Raw genomic sequence first — 20180 nt, 5'->3', positions numbered from 1 at the left:
GATAATTGTGACTAATGCTAAATAAATATTATATTAATCTAAACATAGATCCTGAGTAACTAGAAGATACTCACAAACTAGCCACTAAAAGTGAGGGAGCAATTCTCCTGTTATTTCTGTTTGTACACTGATTTGCCAGCCTCTGTCACTCACTACAGATGGATAGATAACTTCCTCATCAGGGAGCTGGTAGGTGCAGTCCATTTTTACAAGGTTTTTTTGGCCGAATTTGGAAGCAGCACCAAACACAGGCTACAAAGAGCCTTAAATATATGCACAATTTTACTTCAGATCTAAGAAGTGTAAAATCTGCGATGACACAGGATTGTCATACACTGGCAGAGCAATAAGGATTCATCTTTGCTGTTGCTTGTAGGAATTTACTGAGGTAAATTAGCTACTGAAAGGCTAATTTGGTTTTTCCCTGAGTGGATAAAAACTTGCCGAAAAGAACAAGGAAATAACCACAAATTACTAGAACTCAAATTTACTAGTTAAGAAAAAAAGAAATATTTCCACTAATTTACTGTAGTAGTCATGAGTACAAGATTTCCTGTAATAATAATCAACCACTAGTCAGCATTTAATAATATAAAAAACACTACTAAAAATTATCAGTAAAATATTAGTGAGATTTGACATTGTCAGATAAGGAAAAGGTATTTCAGTTTGGCTACCTATTAAAAAACAGTCACAAGATCAGACATAAAAGGGATCTAGATAAAAACAGCACAATTTAATTAAGCTCCTCTTTTTTTTTCTCTTCTCAAATGCTGATGCCTCGCTATTTGAAACTACAGAAAGGAGATTTATATATTTCTTGCGTTCTTTACAAAATCATTCTTTTTATGCATCATTATGTTCTTCAGCTAAATGGAGAAGCCTGTTATTATCTTGCAAAAGAGACAAAGCTTTTTGGAAAAGTAAATGGTATTTGAAAGAGATAAAATAGAACTTCAGAATTAATAGACACGTCACTATACACATATTAATACACATCTGTCTATAGGCAGTATGATTTTGAACACTTATTAACAAAATCAAATGACATTAAAAGTTTTCCTTATCACATACAGTAATTTTTTAGTTTTGTGACTAAAGATTTTTAACATTTTAGCCAAGTATTAAACAGAATATAATTTCAGCTCCAACCTACAATGTTTATTTATTGTCCTAGCTACTTGTATCACTGGATGCAGCACTTGCATGTCAAATTCAGAGTATAACAGGGTGATGTAATGCAAATATTTCTGCCCTAAAAGCCAAACAGCACAATTCAGTTACACAGAAAGGTAAATGAGAGTGGCAGAGGAGTCTTTCAGGGTCTCAGGTTACATGACTTATAAAAGCAGGCAGTCATATCATAAACTGATCATGATCCACTTAAAATTTTGCTACGGCTTTTGGTTTTAGAATTTTTGCATTTGCCACTCCTACTGGTAGGTTGTTCCAGAAATTTACCATTTTGGTAGTCTATCTTCCCACCTCTAGCATCAATGTATTCATTGCCAGATTACACTGCCCTGTGCTCCCTTTTCTCCTATAACCCAACTGAACCAATGAGATTAGTCAAACAAATAAAGTAAATTAGAAGTTTTTTAAAGAACTTGTTCTTAAATCCCATGGCTACATATTTAAATATTTCCCAGGCACTGAACACCTATTCAAATTATTTTTGACAGACTGTTGGTGATTGGACTTGTGCCAAAACACAAGAATAAAGACCCAATATTTGATGTTGTAAGGGTAATAACTTTGTAAATACAATCTCACAAAAATGAAAAGAAAAAGAAGTCAAGTTTTTATCAATTTAATTCCAACATAACTGTGCCTGTTCACAAAAGATAATCACAGCAAGTGTTTTGAAACAAATTTCTTATTACCACATAAGATGTGCTTTACAGAATTATGGCTGGAAGGGGCCATTAAATCATTACCATAACACTATGCAGACAAACCTCCTGGCATATCCAAGATCATAAATTCACCTAATTACTGCTGCATTAAGCCTCAGCAATTGTATATTGCTAACACACATTTCCAAGGGTGAAACCCAACCTTGTTCAGAAATGTCCAGAAATGGGGAATACAGCACTGGTCTTACATGTTTGCTTCAGGAGTTAAACTAAAAAAGTACTTTAATTTTATTTTGAAGGGTCTCACCTCAGATCATTGCTTAAAAATTGAAAGGACACTACTTCCATACTTCAACTTCTATTTCAAGGTGGTTCTCTGGTTTGAATCCTCCTGCAGTAAAATATCTGACTATAGAACATTTTCTGCTTGTGTATTTCAACTTCACAAACTCACTACTCCACTGTTTACATATCTAATGTCACTTATACACTTTTCACCACAGGTTTGCACTGGACAGTCATGTAAAAAAAGCCTTTTAATCTAGTGCAAAGTGAAGTTTCACTCTCAAGTCACTGGTAACCACTCAAGATCTTTATGTTCTGACATGTATTAATTCTTCCAGGATTTGGTTGCACTAAAGTGAATTTTGTTTGAACCAATTCAGCTAACAGGTCACTGTATTAGATAGTTTGATATACCCATTATCTATCATTTCACCAGTCATTATTCCATCTGCTCCCCAAAACTGATTAATCATTTGCAAAAAATGTAATCATCATCTGTTTTTTTGGGACCAGATTCTACTGCTGGATTCTTACTCAGGCTGAGTTAGACTGTCTTTAAGAATGTATGTTGCTTTGTACAGTAACATGTTATATTGTGCAAATAAGTCTGGTAGAGTCTGGACCTCAATACGGACAAAATGACTTGCTTTTATATTTTCTGAGTTGTTCCATTTCCAGCAAACTCACTTGTCAACAGAGACCAACAGAGTTCAGGAAAAAAAATTACGTCTCAGTGTTCACTCTGATTCACTGAAGCCCAGTATAATAAGCTGATGCAAAACTATTCTATAAACACTGCACAAAACATTAACAGCGTGGGTATTGGTGTGTATGACTTTTGTAGGTTTTTTTTAAGCTATAGTTCTATGAGTTTCTACCACTTACTTCAAAATAGATGTAATTGTTTTCACAACAGACAATAAATATTTAAACCAAGTAAATTTATTTCTGCTCTCCTTCAAAGATACTTCTATCTTTCGATTCCAGATAAAAGACAACACACCAAAAAAAATTAAACAAAAAAAAAAAACCCACACCTGCTATTGAGGGACAAAAATCCTTTGAAAAGCAGCGTGCCAGATTTGCAGCTAAAATACTAAATATATCACCCTCCAATGAAAAATGCATGTTAATATGTACACAGGTCTTTGGATAGCTCAGGAAGGTGGCTACTGATTGGAATACTGTCACTGAGTTAACTCTAACAGTTTGATTATGAAGGATGCTGTGCTTCTGAATGACTTCCTATATAAGCCACTTCTCACACCTTAAAGGAAGTCAGAGGAGAAAAATACTCCTACTACCAGTTAAGAGCTGAACAAACAACCACTCACATCCAGAAATGTGTGATGGTGGAAGTCTTTTTAGTATATTTCAGGCAATATTCTAATATATTACAACAGTGAGATTGTTTGCAGTTCTTTAATCAATTATGATTGCATGTATTCCCAGGGAACATTTATACCCATTATCTGATTTGTTACTCATTTAGGTTACAGCTTTCAAAATTTACAGCTTACAGTCGCAGTGGGCTTTGAATGACAGTTTTGTTTTATTCTATGCTATTTCCTATGGTCTAGATATCATTGATGATTCAATTAAATCACATGGTCCTTTACACAAAAAAGAGCATAACAGATTTCCAGATTCTAATTTTCCTAGTTCATCTGCTTAAATAAGAAAGACAAATTATCCATAGCATTTACCTGTAGAAGGCTGGAGGAGCAGCTTCCCTCATTCCAAAGCTGCCCTGATCGTTTTCAAGGTAATAGGGTACCTGTTGGCTGTGATGATGGATGAAGGGTGAGAGCTGGGGTGCCGTTTGCAAGAACACCACTGGGCTTGGTGGGACACTGTTCAGTGAGTGAAATCCTGCCAGACTGCTGGACCCAAAAGATTCAGAAGTAGGGGCGTAACTGAGCGTAGTAGAGCTGTACACTGGAGCTGTAGTACCAAAATCATAGGTAGCTCCTTCTGGGTAGTTAAAAACTCCTGTCTTGTTGGTCTCCACGTACATGTCGCTGAGCGATCTTTCCAGGGGAATCTTCAGCTGAGGTCTGCTCAGTGTCTCCAGTTCAGTTCCTTGAATCTGGTGCAGCAGGGTAACTCCAGAGGTTTTGGTGTGAAGGGTCATGGTCAGTGCTAATGGCAGTGAGCAAGGAACATATCTGCTTTTACTGTCAACAGTGAGATCGGCAGCTGGCAGTCCACCTAAAAAAAATACCAGAACCTATTCTGAGGCTCAGCAGAAATCATAATAAAGCAGCACTACACAGGTATTCCTCTAATCTCAGCAAGGAGGAGGATACAAACAGAGAGCGAGCACTGAAAATGCACATTCTCTCTCTCTTCCTCCCTCCCTCTCCCTCTCTCTAACTTTTAGGAACTCCTCATCTGCACTAATATGCATTACAAGGTATTGGCTGCAAGCCAGGAACTCTTGCCTTGTGCCGACATTGGTTTAAACATCACTTCAGAAACAATTAGTTTTGGAGTTATACCAAATAATTGTCCCTCTAAATGTTACTTAATTCTTACTAATCATTTAATTTTTCACTTCAGGGTACAGCGCTTTGCAGCAGCTAGCGGCAAAGAACACTTAAATCTAACCAGGAAGAATAGTCCAGTGTCAGGCAGATTACTGCCTTTTTTCCTTAGCAGGCTCCAATCTATCTGTGCTTATCTCTCCTCCTGTTTGATTCATTTTCATGTTTGTTAGAAATATGTAATGTGTACATTGCCACGACCCTGGGTAGGACTATGCTGTAACCGAGATAGGGCAAAGCAGAATGTGTGTGTGCAAGTGCGCGCGTCTGTGTGTCTGTGTGTGTGTGCGTAACAAGCCTCAGTCAATAAAGCTAGCTAACAAAATTGAAGGGTGGATGATATTTATGCACAAGAAAATATTCATAATATAATTTCATCAGCAAGAGCAACTCGCAGTTACTAGAGTATAACAGTAACATTAAAAAGAGAGAAAAAGCTTTAGACTAGTCTAGAAAACTATGTCTGCTTCTTTTTAGGCTGTAAAATGATGAAATAAACATCACTCAGATTTTGCCACAGTTAGGAAATAATTATTTGATTTCATGACACATGAATTGAATACAGGAAATTCTTTTTCCTAGTCCTGTGAACAAAACATCAGCAAACTTGAATTTTGAAATCAGACTAGACAATCAAGTAGCCTAAAATAATCAAAATAACCAGTTTTAAAATAAACTGAACTGCTTCTCAAAGTTATATTTAGAAAGAAAAAAAAAAGGAAGAGCAAGAACATAATGAAAAGGTGTGGCATGCATGCTTCATCTTGCAATCTCATTCCATACAATTTTAGCTTCGCACAAACCAGTTCTCCTGAATGAGCTAAATGAAAACCTCCAGAAACTGTTTCAAGCTCTCTAGCTTTATTTCTGTGGTCTGTGGTTCAGTCAATTAAACAGGTTAATGCCAACCCTAAATGCATTAATATATGGCCTCCAGTTAGTATGCTTTGAATACCAGCAAAGTCCATGCTATACTTAAACAACTCCACAGTTATTTGGCTCAACCTTCAAAAAAACCAAAAAACTGAAAAAATGAATATGCAGCTCGCTAAAAGCTTAAAGAAAAGTTTACTAAAACTGGTTTTATTTTGGTAATAATACTATGTTTTCAGAACTTTTACTAAAATAGCCAAAGTTATTTATATTTGCAAGATTATTCTGAAGCAATATACATTTTTACCTTTGCAGGCACACAGCTAAGACAGCAGCACACACATAACTATGTACTTGATCTGTTTCCTCATCCCACCAGCCACCCTCCCTACCCTGTTCAAATTTCAGATCGTAGACTTTGATCAAAGAGATAAGCTTGTTTAAATAACACTGGACTAAACATGTTCCCAGTTAAAAAAATAATAATCAGACAATCATACCCAGCAGTTCAGAAAGTCTTCGAAGGGTTATTCTGAAAGTATGCCAGACGGGGTGAGAGAAAAAAAAAGAGAATGTGTGCATGTTCTCTTAGAGTGGGCGACCGTGCATCTGCAGAGACTCACAAAGCAGCAAGTAAGCAAAGCTCTCAGCCACCAGGCTGCAGGGCTACACAGGCTGAAATGAATGGCAGTTACAAGTTTAAGTCAGCCACTCTTACACATTTCATCTCATGCTTCGTAATACATAGAAGAAACATTTTCTCTTATTAAGCTGCATAAGCTGAGAATTAATGTGACTCTGCCTGCCATAAGAAGCATACACTTCTATAGTGTGCTACAAAATAGACGCTAAATTTTTATCTAGCATTATCTAACATGCATGATATGTTAGAATTACTACACTGACATGCAATAAAATGCTCCAGCATAACAGCAATGCAGAAGACGGAAGACAGAAGTGTGCAAACAGAGAGCTGACTTCTGAGTGTGTCCTGTGCAACCTTAGTGCTCTTTGCATGCAATTTTTAAAAACCTCATTACTTATTTTTGGGGCACGGTATGTTTTCAGGGAAACAAATATTTAAAGTTTCCATCACATGCAAACAGCATTAAACACACTATAGGGTTAACTTGAACCACCATCACTTCTGCTCCCTACCATTTAAACTAGGGATCCTATGAGCAGCTTTTCACAAGCCACAGTCCTCTCACTAAAAGGGCTCATCAATAGATAGCTGCAGTACCTGTGCAGCACACAGCCTGGTACACATTTCAAAACAAAAAAATGTGAATACCACCAACAAGATCTTGGGGACTGGCTGAGAACCTCTGTGATACCATCCTGTAATGTCTGGTTTACTTTTCCTGTAGAAGAAAAATGAGAGAGCAAGAATGGGCAAGCTGAGGTTGGGGGTTAATCAAGCCAAATCCCATGAAGAAGTTGAATTTTTTATTTTTGCATACTGAAAGATAAGCAGGTTTTTATTCTGCTTAGTATATATGGGATTTTTAGATATAAAAAGCCTATGAAATGCAACAAATTATTAGAGGGGTTTTTTTCTTGTCGTATGTGATATAAACCATGCCGCTTGCTCCAAATTAACACACACTGCTACTTCTCCCTGTTTCAGAGATGGCATTAGATGCATCTGTCTGTGGACTCACCCTCCAGAAAAATGAGATCTAGGTTTCTAAAACTTGGTATTAGTGCTTAAAGGTCAGGACTTACTTCACCATCCAATTTGATCACTCTGATCTATTACACATCAGATTTTACATGTTCTAGAATATGACAATATTGCAATATGGAAATGAGTACAGCATATAGCAATAACAGTTGGTGCTTTTTAGCACAAAGTTTATGCAAAGATTTGGTTTTGCTAAATCCCACTTCATGTATGCCTTTAAAACTGTGCAGATCTCATACAGAAGGGCTTGCCTCATTCACTGTTTTGGTTTTTTTAAATCCCATGTAGTAACAAGAGAGAGTAAATAAAAACATGAATTGGCTGCAGCATCTTCATTTCTAGTCCTAGACAAATGTGTTCAAAAATACTTAGTCAATGGCAAATCTACCTTCTTGGATCTGGTAATTTCTCCACCAACGTGCACTCAGCTGCAGACAAGCTGCCCTATGTATTTCTTTTACCTTAATGAAGGTCTAATATTGTTTTGGAGTTACTGATCACATACTATAGGACAAAGTCGTCTATCATAGACACATAAAAGTAGAGAGAGCACAACTGGTTCTAAAAATTCTGAAGATTTGCTAAATTTATATCAGGCATAGATTGGGGTGTTTACTATATTTCTGAAGTTTGAGAGTATGCAAATAAAATCTGACTTCGATCCATCCAAATTTATGCACATACAAGAAGGAAAGAGAACAGTATTTAAGGAAAACTGAAGAAATAGGAGGGAGCAGTCCACTGTGACTGAGGAGCACTACAGACATGTTAGCAAGGAAGGTCAAAGCAGAAATTGCATCTTCATACACAGATATTTTTACTGAGAATTAGTTGAGGTGAAAACAGTGAGGATTCAGACACTACTCTTCTTACGGAAATGAGAAATTTATAGATTAGATAAATGAAAGTGGCTGATTAAATCTTTTGTTCCCTTTTTTAAAATGGCAACCTTTCTGTTTTCCTTTTCTAGGCCGGTCAGAGTTCCAGTGACCAACTCAGATTTTCCAGAGTATGGAATTTACTCTAAATTACACTGATAAAATGCCTAATGTAGTAACATTAAAACTAAATCACATTTCTACTGCTCTGTGGTTAAATTAGCATCATTTATAGCTGAAAAATATTTAGATAAGTTTCTAAAGGCAAATTTTGGTTATTATGATTCATTGATGAACAGTTTGGTTCTAATTTACTTTTTTTTTAATTTGTTGACAGACAACTAGAGTGATCAGATTAAGCAGGCAGACTTAATCTGCTAAACTGCACAGTGCATTGTGGCGCGACTGGACCATCAGTCCAACACTTCCAAACCGGAGCATAATTTAAAAAAAACCAAAAGTAGCCGACTTCCACTGGCAGCAAATATTGTGGCATCAGAAAAGTGGTCTGGGAAACAGAAAAAAGGAAAGAATAGATAATAAAAAAAAATCAAAAAGTATTACTTTAAGTTATCTAAATAACTGGAAGGAAGATGGGGAATTTCCAGTGCCATGAGCATCAGCAATTTGCTATTGACTACAAGTCCTGAAAGCCAGTCAGGGCTGTAACAATAGGAATAGATATATTAAAAAAAAAAAAAAAAAAAAAAAAAAAAAAAGATAGAAAGGGTCTGAACATATTTTGTGTTTTGACAAGATAAAACAGCAGTTTGAGGGAAGATTAAAACAAAAATACTATACAAAGACTATTAAAATTATAGGCAAATTAAAAGAGAGCAAAACTCTATCCTGTAACAGGCATTTTTCAGCACTAGCTTTAGTAAGTACAGCAACAAAAAATGGCAAACTCAGAACTTAAAACACATACTATAAATTTTCCATAAACCTGCTGACAGTGAGAGACCATAAACTTCGTCGCTTTGGTTCCACAGCTATAAAGATAGAAGCTTTTTTTAGCTGCTGCAATTAAGACTCTATTGCACATAGCAGGAGGAACATTATGTTTTTCCAAGATTCCACAGTAACATTACAGAGAAATTGTGTTGTCTTTACTCCAGTGAGGAAACTCCTCAAGATAGACAGCTGGAGAACAGCACCACCTACCCCACAGCTTTATAAATCTCTGGGGAAAAAAAAATTTTAAAAAATTAAAGCCCTTGATGCCACTAGGCAAACAAGAAGCATTCTTAAAAATTCCTCAGGCTCTAAGGAGAGATAAGTTCTTCATGTTGTTATTGGGAGTTTTTAACATTTAGAGTTTTATAAGTTGATACAAAGATGTATACTTCTTTTTTCTCCTACTCCCAAAAAACTTACCAAAATTAGTCATGGCACCAAAAGGCTAGGCCTAACTTTTCTAATCCCAAATTTTTGGTTTAAGTTGGTTTTACAGCTAAAAGGGGAGCTGCTTCTTTTCCATGTCAGATGTAAGTAGGGACTTTGAAAACATTTGATCAAAACAGTTCTTATTCCAAACAGGGAACTGTGGAATACAATTATTCCACACATATTTTTTCAATTTACAACATTTAAATATACCTTCAATTTTATCTATATTTTTTGTGAAAAACACATTACATACCTTGAAATTATCTGTGTAAACAAGAGAAAAATTAGGCTTGGATGTTGGCATAGCTTTTTGGTAAAGTATTTAATGCTTTAAATTTTAAGACTTTGTTTAGAGCTATTTGTGATGCTATAAGACTTTAGCCAATGAGGTGGAAACATCATGCATCAGTGATGAGCTCATAATAATTTGGAAGCATCTGAGCTAATTGGGAGAAAATTTTTTGCTTTTCCCTCCTTAGCAACTTCTAGAAACTCTTTTTTGAAACAGGAAATCCTTTTGCTGCAGCAAATGAGGAGCAGGAACTTTGAATCTGGCAGGGACCTGACACTGTGTGTCACAGAACTGCCTTTTCCTGTTCCTCTGAAACTCCATCCACATTTGGCCAATTTTTCTACTGTTGAAAAAATTGCAAGTTTTTTAGAGTTAAGATTTCTAAAAGTTCTTTCCTGGCTAAGCACGCTCTCTCCTCTTTCAGATCTTAGTCCTGACTTGACTTGGCACAAAACTTCCCAAAAGAGTGGCATGCTACAGTCCAAACTAGAACAGCTACAGAAAGTTATCCCCATTCATTACTCTTCTAGGGCAGAGTAGGAGTCTGGGCTTAAATGCAGATAACTGTGTCAGTTATAAGACTGAAGTCCAGTCCCTAGATGTACAGACTGAATTTCCTGAAACCAAAATGGGAAAACTGCATGTAGAAATGTACTCTCTTCTAAAGGAGTAGAAGACATGCTGTAATATAACTAGTTTGTGCATTTTTCCAGTTTTTTGCACCTAAGATGGGAGAGGAAAAGACTTAATAATTCTGCCCAACTCATACAGAATAAATTACTTACTACACACATAAAATGGGCCAAAATACCTGAGTACTCTGGACAAACTCAAAAGATACTAATACTGATATTTCAAAGACTTAGCATATGTTTTCAGGGATGCGAAAAATTGAAGGAAAAACACATTTCTCGGCTTTCCCACACAAAATTTGAACTACTTGTGAACAAAGATATTCATTGGTAGAAAAACAACAATACCATGATTTAAGATTAAGCAACATTCCCTGCTTACTAACAAGTACAACATCCTAAGAGAACATTTCTCATGGATCTAACTTCATATAAAAACAAGAATGAGCTCTGAAATGCAAAATGGGAGCTTAGTATGCCATGTTTATAGTAATTTTTTCTGTTTATATCAGAGAAAAATTGAATGTAGATGGGCATCACATTCGGTAACCTCCAGCCAACTGGGACCTCCCCAGTTACCCAGGACTGCTGATAAATGACAGAAAGTGATTGGTGAGCACTATGGTCAGTTCTCTCAGTACCCTAGGGTGGATCCCATTGAGCCCCATAGACTTGAGTATGCCTTACAAGGCTAAACGAGCTCCATCTGCTCGGGTTTGGAGTTATAGAGTTGTCCTTCTCCTAGGATGACTGCCAGAAGGCTGGCAGGCTCATCCTGCCCATGGATATATTATATCTGACCCTGTGGTTTTGACCTGTCTGGCATGGGAGACCCTGCCAAAGGCACGTACCATCGCCAGCATAGCTCGCAACCGTGAAGGGGTACACAGGCTTCTTTCCACTAAAGCGGATTGGGGTAAGCCATTCACCCCCTACTTTTCTGCCACCCATCGATGCTCAGTCTCAGGGAAATACCCAGGAACATCCCTCTGTCCTGACCATTCACTCAGAACGCAGTAAATATATCCAAAACATACCGAACCTGGGCAGCAGCCAAGGTGAGCCAAAACCAAACCGTTCCAGCCCCCGCACCCACACAGGGCTCGGGTACTTCCCAAGGCCCAAGCCCGGCCAAGACCCCCCAATCCCCCAGATGAACCCTCTATCCACCCTGACCTTATCCTCCCCCCACCATGGGAAATTCTGATTAGATATTAAGTATAATTTTTTACCTTAAGAGTGGTTAAATACTAGAAGAGGTTGTCCATAGACACTGGAACTCCCTGTCCTTTGAGGATGAGACTCAACTTTGAGTTCAAGATTCAATTGAACGAGTCCCTGACTAGCCTGATTAAACCTTCTTTGAGCAGAGGTTTGGACTAGATTATATCTTGACATCCTTTCCAATTTATTCTATGATTCTATGGACCTAATAAACAGATTTGCAATAAAATACTCAGAAGAGATTAATAACTTTGATGATGATAGCCTATTTCCCCCTTTCCCACAGGGTTTCAACCTTTCTGCTGCTCTTTTGTCAAGAAATCTGCCTTTATTAATCAGTCTGCTATACTCCCTATATTAGTCAGGAATTAAAGAAGCTCTATGGGTAAATTAAATCTTCCCCATAATTTATCTACTTATTGGCCTGAACAGTGTATTAGTCTCAGTTCCCTATAATAATCTGAGTTAGGAAAAAAAGCAATTCTATTGGCCTCACTATACCTTCTCAGCATTTCAGTAAATTACTCCAGTCCTTGCCCAAAACATCTTTGCTGCCCATTGCCTCAGGAATGGGCCCACCTGTTCTCAGCCATCAATGACACACCTATGTTTGAACACTCACGGAAACTGCAGCAATAAATAATCAGCCATATTTTGTGGCTTCCACAAAACAAAATCAGCTGTCTTTTTATATGGAGATAGCTGTCTCCATCAAAAGACTAATTCCAAAGTGTCCTTCCATGGGCCTAGTTCCCTGTGTCAATGTTTTTCCATATATACATACATACAATGCAGGGACATGTACAATGCAGTGACCAGGGTGTCCAAGTGTTTAGAAAGTAGAGCCTAGCCCCAAAGAGAAGAAATTGTAAAATCAATATGATGACATGACCTAGTTTCTTCACTCATTACTCTTCACTAATGGTATGCAAATATACTATATTTGGTTTTAACATATACACATTTCATTCCTAGAAGCTGATCCTCCAATTGAAAGGCCTTTGTGATGAGACTAACCCTGTCACCTCCAACAGCTATACTTATTGTGACCCTGGATAAATCTTCACTCAAATGGCTTGGAAAAGTCTTGGTGCTTTCAGAATCCCATTTTTATCTACCAGATACTGAGAGCAGAAGTGCTTCTGAGAGATTCTTTGCTGGCACTGGTCATCTATCTGGCACAAAACTAGAAAAAAAGATCTTGAAATGAATCCTTGTAAGTCATTTTCTGATATGTTTGCATTTTTTATTTGAAAATGTGATAGGGATTGTATTAAATACATGGTCCTAAACAAGACTGTCCTATACATCTGCTGTGATAATTTGAATCAGTTGTTGTCTTCAGGGGAACTGATCACATTGAAGTAAGTTACGAGTTTAAGTGCTTTTCTGGATCAGGGCCTAAATCTCTGATCCTTACACACACATCGTCTCCAACCATTAGAGAAGTCCAAAATTAACAGTCACAGAGGTTATATCTCATTCTTTGGGAATAACTTGCATACTTAAAAAAAATCTGGTTCTGTGATGTATTGTCCTTACTCCCAAGAATTTTTAAAACTGACTTAACAAGCCTACAAGCGTGATCAGTGGAACCTGAACCAACCACCAACGTAAAACATTTAGTTCTATAAGGGTTATTATTTGTACTCAGGAGCACCTAAGATCACCATCAGAAATCAGGTTCTCGTTGTGCTTAGTACAATGTATACTTAGAACAAAGAATGTTTACTTAATAGCGCAGATTAGAATATCCAGGCTTATACTAGTGACTGAAAACAGTACCCTTAAAGAACAAGTGTCTCCATTTCTTCACGAAATTCAAATAGACTTGACAATGTATCTCCAGCTTCCATTTCAAGGTTGCATTTTTTAATAAAACTGAAGTCTGCTTTCTCAACTCTAAAGCTTTAGTTCAAGCTATCAAGCAATTCAACATTTTGAAATGCAACAAAACTATGCAGAACAAATGAATTAGCACTAACAGCAACTGTTCACAAAAAATCAGGGAGTTACAAAGTAAGCAACCACAGAGGACTCTCACAAACTAACCATAATGTAACTGAAGCATCAATATATATGCTACAGCTGCTGAAGCCTTCAGGTCTTGCCAGAACAATCATGAGCAACAACAAAATCATACAACTTCAGTGTTGTCTAACCAGTCAAACAGAAAATGGTGACACAATCATCAGCAGAACGGTGTCTCAAGGAGATGGGAAATAAAACCCATCCAAAAAAAAAAAGAAAAAAAAAGAAAAGAAGAAAATTAAAAGAAAACCAGTGTAGGAAAAAACCTAGGCTTCTCATTGGAGAAAGCTTTCAAAGTCACTTCTAAGCTTCTGTAGAAAGACAAAAATGCATTGTCATCTGTCGAGCGGAACAAATAGGACCTTAGTTGATTCAGTAACAGTTGTGCTCTCTTGGCTGATATTAGCTTGTTTAAGGCAGGGAAGATCAAAGGAAGTAACTGGGTGCCAACAGAAGGGAAAAAAAAGGTCAAAGTTATTTATTATTTCAGCATTCCCCTATCTTTATTTGTTCTTCCACCATTTTCATTGTTTTGTGCAACAAGATGGAGGTCTTCCTGAAACACAGCAGTCAATAATTTAATTCTTCTGTATTCTTTTGCAATATGGGCTCTTCTGTAAGTTCAGAAGTCCATCAGAGCAATAGGTTTCCCATCCATAAGGGTGTGTGAAATATATAGTTGCATACTTATTTAGCACAATGGTGTGCAAGCCACAGAAGTTATTATTAATGAATTAGAAAACCAGAAAGAATGAACAGCAATCACTGGCATTAGAAATGTCAAATATAAGATTATTGTTATTTACTTTGATTTCAAACTATAGAAAAAACAGAATTTATATTAACTAGTTGCCATTTTTCCAGGAAAATGAGGTTACAGCTGCAAAACATTTAAAAGCTGCAAACGCTGCTATCCATAGACTTTTTCCACCTGTGGTAAATGAACCTAAATTTTCAAGTGATTTTTTTTTCCTGGAGAAATACCAATAAATTTAATTTCTTATTGTGTAACTAAGATATAGATTATTCCTAATAATTCCTGAATGAGATCTTGCCATAATCAAAACCTCAGCAATTCATCACTTGTGCAACACAACAGAGAGAAAGGGCAAATCTGTACTATGCAAAGACAACTGATACATAGACTCCCAAGCCACATTTATGCCACATTCTCTGAGTTGAGAAATGTGGAGAAAGACTGCTGCTAGCACAGTGCCATGCTCTGGGTTAACCAGTCTCACAGACAGCATACTGCTAATACAGTTACAATGCGTTCCATACCAAGTTACTCTGTACTGTGTCATATATGAACTGATTCAGGCAGTGATATTGCACGATTCTTTCTACCACATTTCTTCAAATAGGATAAGTATACTTAGAAAGGCCTCTTGACAAGAAATAAAAATGTTCAATAATGTAGATCCTATTGATTCTTCTCCCTTGAGTACAGACAGCCCTGCCATCATTAGAGTTATATGGACTGGTGACACATTACAGCCTAGAATCAATGTGGTGACTTTGTGAATGGCACCAGGAAAGCTGGAGCCCCTACAAGGAGTTCAGCATGCAGAAGCCAGTGTCAGCCACCCTCATCAGAGGTGGTTGAGCAATGAAGAGGTGACAATGAAGATGCTGAAAGCATCTTCCTCAGGAAAGTACTGCCTTTAGTAAGCTGTCGGTCAGGAAAGCTCAAAGTTGTTCCTATTCTAGTGAAAACAGGACATACCTGCAGACTCTCTTCAATTGTACTATTAACTGTTGTAACATTCCATGAGATAAGTTTGGCATGTGCCAAACAGCACTACCCTAAACTATTCCTGAGCTTGAGATGTTAAAATTACAGAACTGCTACTACTATTTATTTTGCATTAATCCACCACTTTGTGGAAACTATTAGTGCAGATGCAAGCTATTCCAGGACAATTGGTCCAGCAGCCTAGGAATAATCTTGGGTGTATTTGATTTATGTTTATAGCTAAAGCTCCTGGCTTTTAGGTTTGATACAAAAGACTGGTTTGCAACCTGCTTGTTAGGTGACAGTTCAAAAGCAATGCAGAATGCAAAAACCTGGGCATGCCTTATTCCCAGCAGCTTCAGCATGACTTGAGTGTACACAGTGAGTAGTTGGGCACTTTTGACCTGAAATGGTCAAAGAAGCATTTGGAAGGCACAGAGGAAACATGCCTGCTTCAGTGCTCAGGGAATTCGCCTTTCTGAAAGCCAGCCTGTAAAGTCAATCTTTCATGCTTGTCAGGGTTCTAAAAAGAATAGTTTTCAAGTACAGCTCAAGTGATTTAGCAGTGAAATGTTGACAAAACTGGTTATATCCTTCCTCCTACCTTTGCATTCCTGCTTCTTTCCATGCTTCCCATTGGGGACTGACATTAGCAAAAAGTTTTTATTGTTTTAGAAAGGTATCACACTGGGGCAACTCTTGAGCCAGATTAGGAGAAACTGCAGGAGTACGAGGCCAGAATGAAGAGGGAGACCACCTTGTTCAACTGCAGTAAGGTCTTAGATTAATTTAACAGTGCACTCAAGGAAAACAAGCCGAAGCAGAAAGGATGTAAACTGTCAAAGGTATATTTGTCCACCACACATTCACACTGGTCATGATGAAACTGAATCAAATACACCATGGATTGCACATATCTATTACACAGCTTATTTATTTTCTATTATCTGTATTATACTATGCTGTCCTTAATAAAAAAAATTGTTTTAACTAAAGATTCATTGTCTGTAAAAGAAAAAGTGGTCTCTGCTTAAGATCAAGTAGTAATTTGCTTTTCACAAGTTTTATGAGGAAGTTTGGTTCACTTTTTTCCACATTTCTATGCAAAAAACCAAGAGCAAGAGAAACTAATTAAGAGGAACTTCTGAATATTTGTAATTAGCCAATGTTTACAAAAATGATATAAATAACTACTACTAAAATTATTTGACTCCACAATGACACTGAGTCCTGATTTTTCTTTTACTAGAAGAGAAATATTTAATTAGAATACATAATATTCTTTTTTTAAGTGAAATAAATATACAGTTAATATCTATAACTAAAAATTACAGGCTGTGTGACAGATCAAAAACTGTTCATCCATAGTATTAAGAATATTAAGACTTTTTTGTTCGGTTAAATGTAGTTTCCATAGGATTTAAAAGGTTGCTAGAGACAAAATACTAGGACTAACAGATCAGCACTTTACTCTAATATAGCAGTAACCCCTGTATGCCTGTGTTTGGGTTTTTCAGAGAAAGACTGAACATCACTAGATCAAATTGCAAGAATATTTATTATCATACTATCATTGAAAGCCTACATCTACTATTGAAGAAGAAAAACACTTGCCCTTGCTTTCTACTATCATATGATGACTTCTCATTAACCAGAAGAGTTCCATACCTGTAATATGAACTCTGGTCTGCAAAATCTGCATAGCAGGCATAGCACCCGTGACTACTCACACAAATCCTCATATTTCAGTCTTTGGATATTAAAAAAATGCTAGGATATATTTTTGTATGTAATCTAGGTCATTTGAAAGAATGTGCAAGTGACTATTTCCATTCAAAATTTTATCCCTCAATATTCATAATTCTAGTTGGGATGAAATTTAATTTGTGTTCTCTTATAAACATTTCAGTGAACCACTTTTGAGAGACTGATCCACTGAATGACTGTGTGTGGTTCTGAAACATATTTACTGAGAAAAAGGAATTACGAGCAAGTATAGAACAGGTGTTTTTCTTAAGCTTATACCATAAATCAGTTTTATCAGTTTTAGAAATGAGACAGGAGTTATGTTCATTCCTATTATGTAATTTGACTATGCTTAGCAATACTACAGCAATTTCAAGTAAAGTGTAGATGCTGTGCATGCACAGAGACTGTCAAGCTGTATTTTGGGCAATATACAAAAATTGTTGCTCATCAGTCCACAACATATGTTGAACACTGATGACTCGTAAAGAATTCTCCAACTTCACAGTGTGGAATCCATGTTCCAAAAATTTCCACCATATAACTTTACCAGTGGGAATTTTTGTCCAATGACTTCAGACACAACTTATTTTCCCAGGCAATTCAACCCACTGTTCCCTACATAGTATTCTTAACTTGCTGTTCATTGCTCATGATCAAATAACACAAAACACACTTTTATGCAAAATAAAAACACCATGAAAAATCTACACCTGCTCAAATGTATGCTGAATGCAGATGGCTATTTATTTTATCTGAGGTATCCAAACTCCATAGAACACGCCTGACAAAACTGAATGAACTTTATTTAAACTGAAAAAGTGACAATTTTGCATGATAAGTCTGACTTTGTTTTCACTTAAATCAATGAATAAACAAACCCTATAAAATTAAGCAGATTATCCTCTAATAAATTTTCAACAATATGGCCCTTCTTATTTAAAGGGGGAAAAATCCACTGCTAGGGATTTCTCCTTCGAAATGTTGATTCTGAGGAAATATAGGAGCAAATGCTGTTACACAGCCTCACTGACAGAATTAGCAGTTGATTTTTGACAAGAATTTTTCAGTGATTACTAATACTTATGAATTCAAGAAAAAAAACCAAACATAAAAAATACTGTAGCAACAAAGTCTGAACTCCAGCAAAGCTGAAATGGTTTTTATTTTCTCAAGTGCAGTTTCTGTTTTGAAGAATTAAACTGTCATTTATTTTAACCTTCCAGATATCATCCATAATTACCAGGGATATGCTGTAACACTTCTACCTATGAATGACACATTTCACTCTCATGGATGGAAGTGCACAAAGGAAAACAGAATAACCTTACAATTTTAAACACATTCTAGATTTTACAGAGCAGTGACAAAGTGTATTCACTTGCATTTCATGCTCTCTTCCTTTAAGAGATACAGCAACTTCACAATCACATTTGACAAAACAAAACAGGCTTTCTATCAAAAGTCATCAAGTTTCAAGAGAAGATTTAGAGGCAAGAACTACCTCATCCTATAGTATTTTATTTACTTCTACCTAAGTATGTTAAAAAACATCAACATGGAGTTAATTACTTAAAAAAAATTACAGCTACAAACACTGTAATAAGTAAATCAGGGTCTGATGCTCAGATAACACAATACAAAAATACTGATTTTAGGCAAAGCCTTCAAACGATAAGTTTTTCAGCCTTTCTAAAAAACCCCATACACTGATCTTGCAATAGCATTCACAAGTCAAGACATCTGACCTACACAGAACATGAGACACAAGTAGTTGAGCCATTTACTTTGTATTTTAGATGTTACCTAATAGCTTCATGTCACCAGCTTCCTTTCTCCTAAGCCAAAGCAGCTCCATTAAGACATCCTTTCTGATTGAAACTACAGCACAACCAAATTAAAGTGCAAAGTATTTTCTCAAGTAAAGTTTCATAAGCTCACGTTGCTAAAAAACATGACCTGGAGAGAAGAAATCAAAAGAGAACACTGTGAACAATTCCAGTATGAAAATTTAGATAGTATAATCTCACCTCAAAGAATGAAGCACATGTAACATTGTGGAAACCAGCCTCCAAAAGGAGAGGTTACTGCCTTTGAGACAGAAATGGAGCACCGATTTTGATAAACATTGAGGCCTGATCATCTTCCAGAAGCTGAAATCTTGAAAATACTGGTAAGGTCATCATCTCTTCAAATAAATAGAGAGATGCATATCTGCAGCTAAGTGGTTAGCAATGCCTGTCACTGCATCATCTCATTTGTTTTCCAGAATCTTTGAATTCCACATGAATTCCTTTTTTAATTCTAGCTACATACTCAAATCTTGCTCCATTTACAGCCTGTCACTAGGTAATTAAATATTACGCCAACAGAAAAATTAATCAATTGAATAACCTGCATTTTAAGGAAAACCAGAAGTCAGAATCTTTAGATGTGAACAGAGTTACAAAACAACATAACATTTTTGTATGTGTAACACATCTAGAGCACTTTGAACACATGAAAATATCACTAAATACTCTTACATTTCCAATATCTAAATATGTACAAACAAAATTTTTATTTTCTTTGGTTCTGGATCAGCTTAAATTGCCAAAATAAAATTTCTGAATCTTTTGGCTTTGCTACATCAGTACCTGGTACTGACTAAAAACCTGAAGAAATTAGTGAGGAGTGTCAAACAGCATGGGTGATTCTGTCAACACGTCTTAGATTAATAGTTAAGCCAATCTGTAAAAGCTTTTTTCACAGAATCATGAAATATTCTGAGTTGGAATGGACTTTGTTTTATTTATTTCCAAATATTCTTGAAAAAACTTCTAAACTGTATGCTTGTGTATAATGCCAGGTCAAATTAGCAGTCCTTTCTTTTGGGATACAGAAGTTCCTTCATACCCACAGCAAAATACCACACACTTCATATAGTTAATAATCTGTTACACCTAATACCTAAGTCCTTTTGAATGCAATTCAGTAGCCTAAATATAGCCATTTCACGTCATTTGG

At 36.4% G+C, this 20180-nt stretch overlaps 1 protein-coding gene across 2 annotated transcripts in view; it reads right to left on the bottom strand.

Moving 5' to 3' along the window:
• Positions 1-20180, bottom strand: part of ESR1 (estrogen receptor 1) — a 165268-nt gene that overhangs the window by 106084 nt on the left and 39004 nt on the right. The window contains exons 1-2 of one of the 2 annotated variants that reach the window (XM_018078179.2): positions 6804-6831; positions 3848-4352 (exon numbers count right to left, since the gene is read on the bottom strand). In XM_018078179.2, coding sequence (XP_017933668.1) covers positions 3848-4275 — 428 coding nt within the window. In that variant the 5' untranslated portion in view covers positions 4276-4352; positions 6804-6831. Of the gene's footprint in view, positions 1-3847; positions 4353-6803; positions 6832-20180 lie in introns of those variants that run through there. The other variant, XM_018078176.2, reaches the window with a different exon arrangement.

Source organism: Manacus vitellinus, unplaced genomic scaffold (assembly GCF_001715985.3).
Source record: "Manacus vitellinus isolate BGI_N305 unplaced genomic scaffold, ASM171598v3 scaffold_4_pilon, whole genome shotgun sequence".
Taxonomy (NCBI): Eukaryota; Metazoa; Chordata; class Aves; order Passeriformes; family Pipridae; genus Manacus; species Manacus vitellinus.
This window is presented reverse-complemented; position numbering and strand designations above follow the sequence as displayed.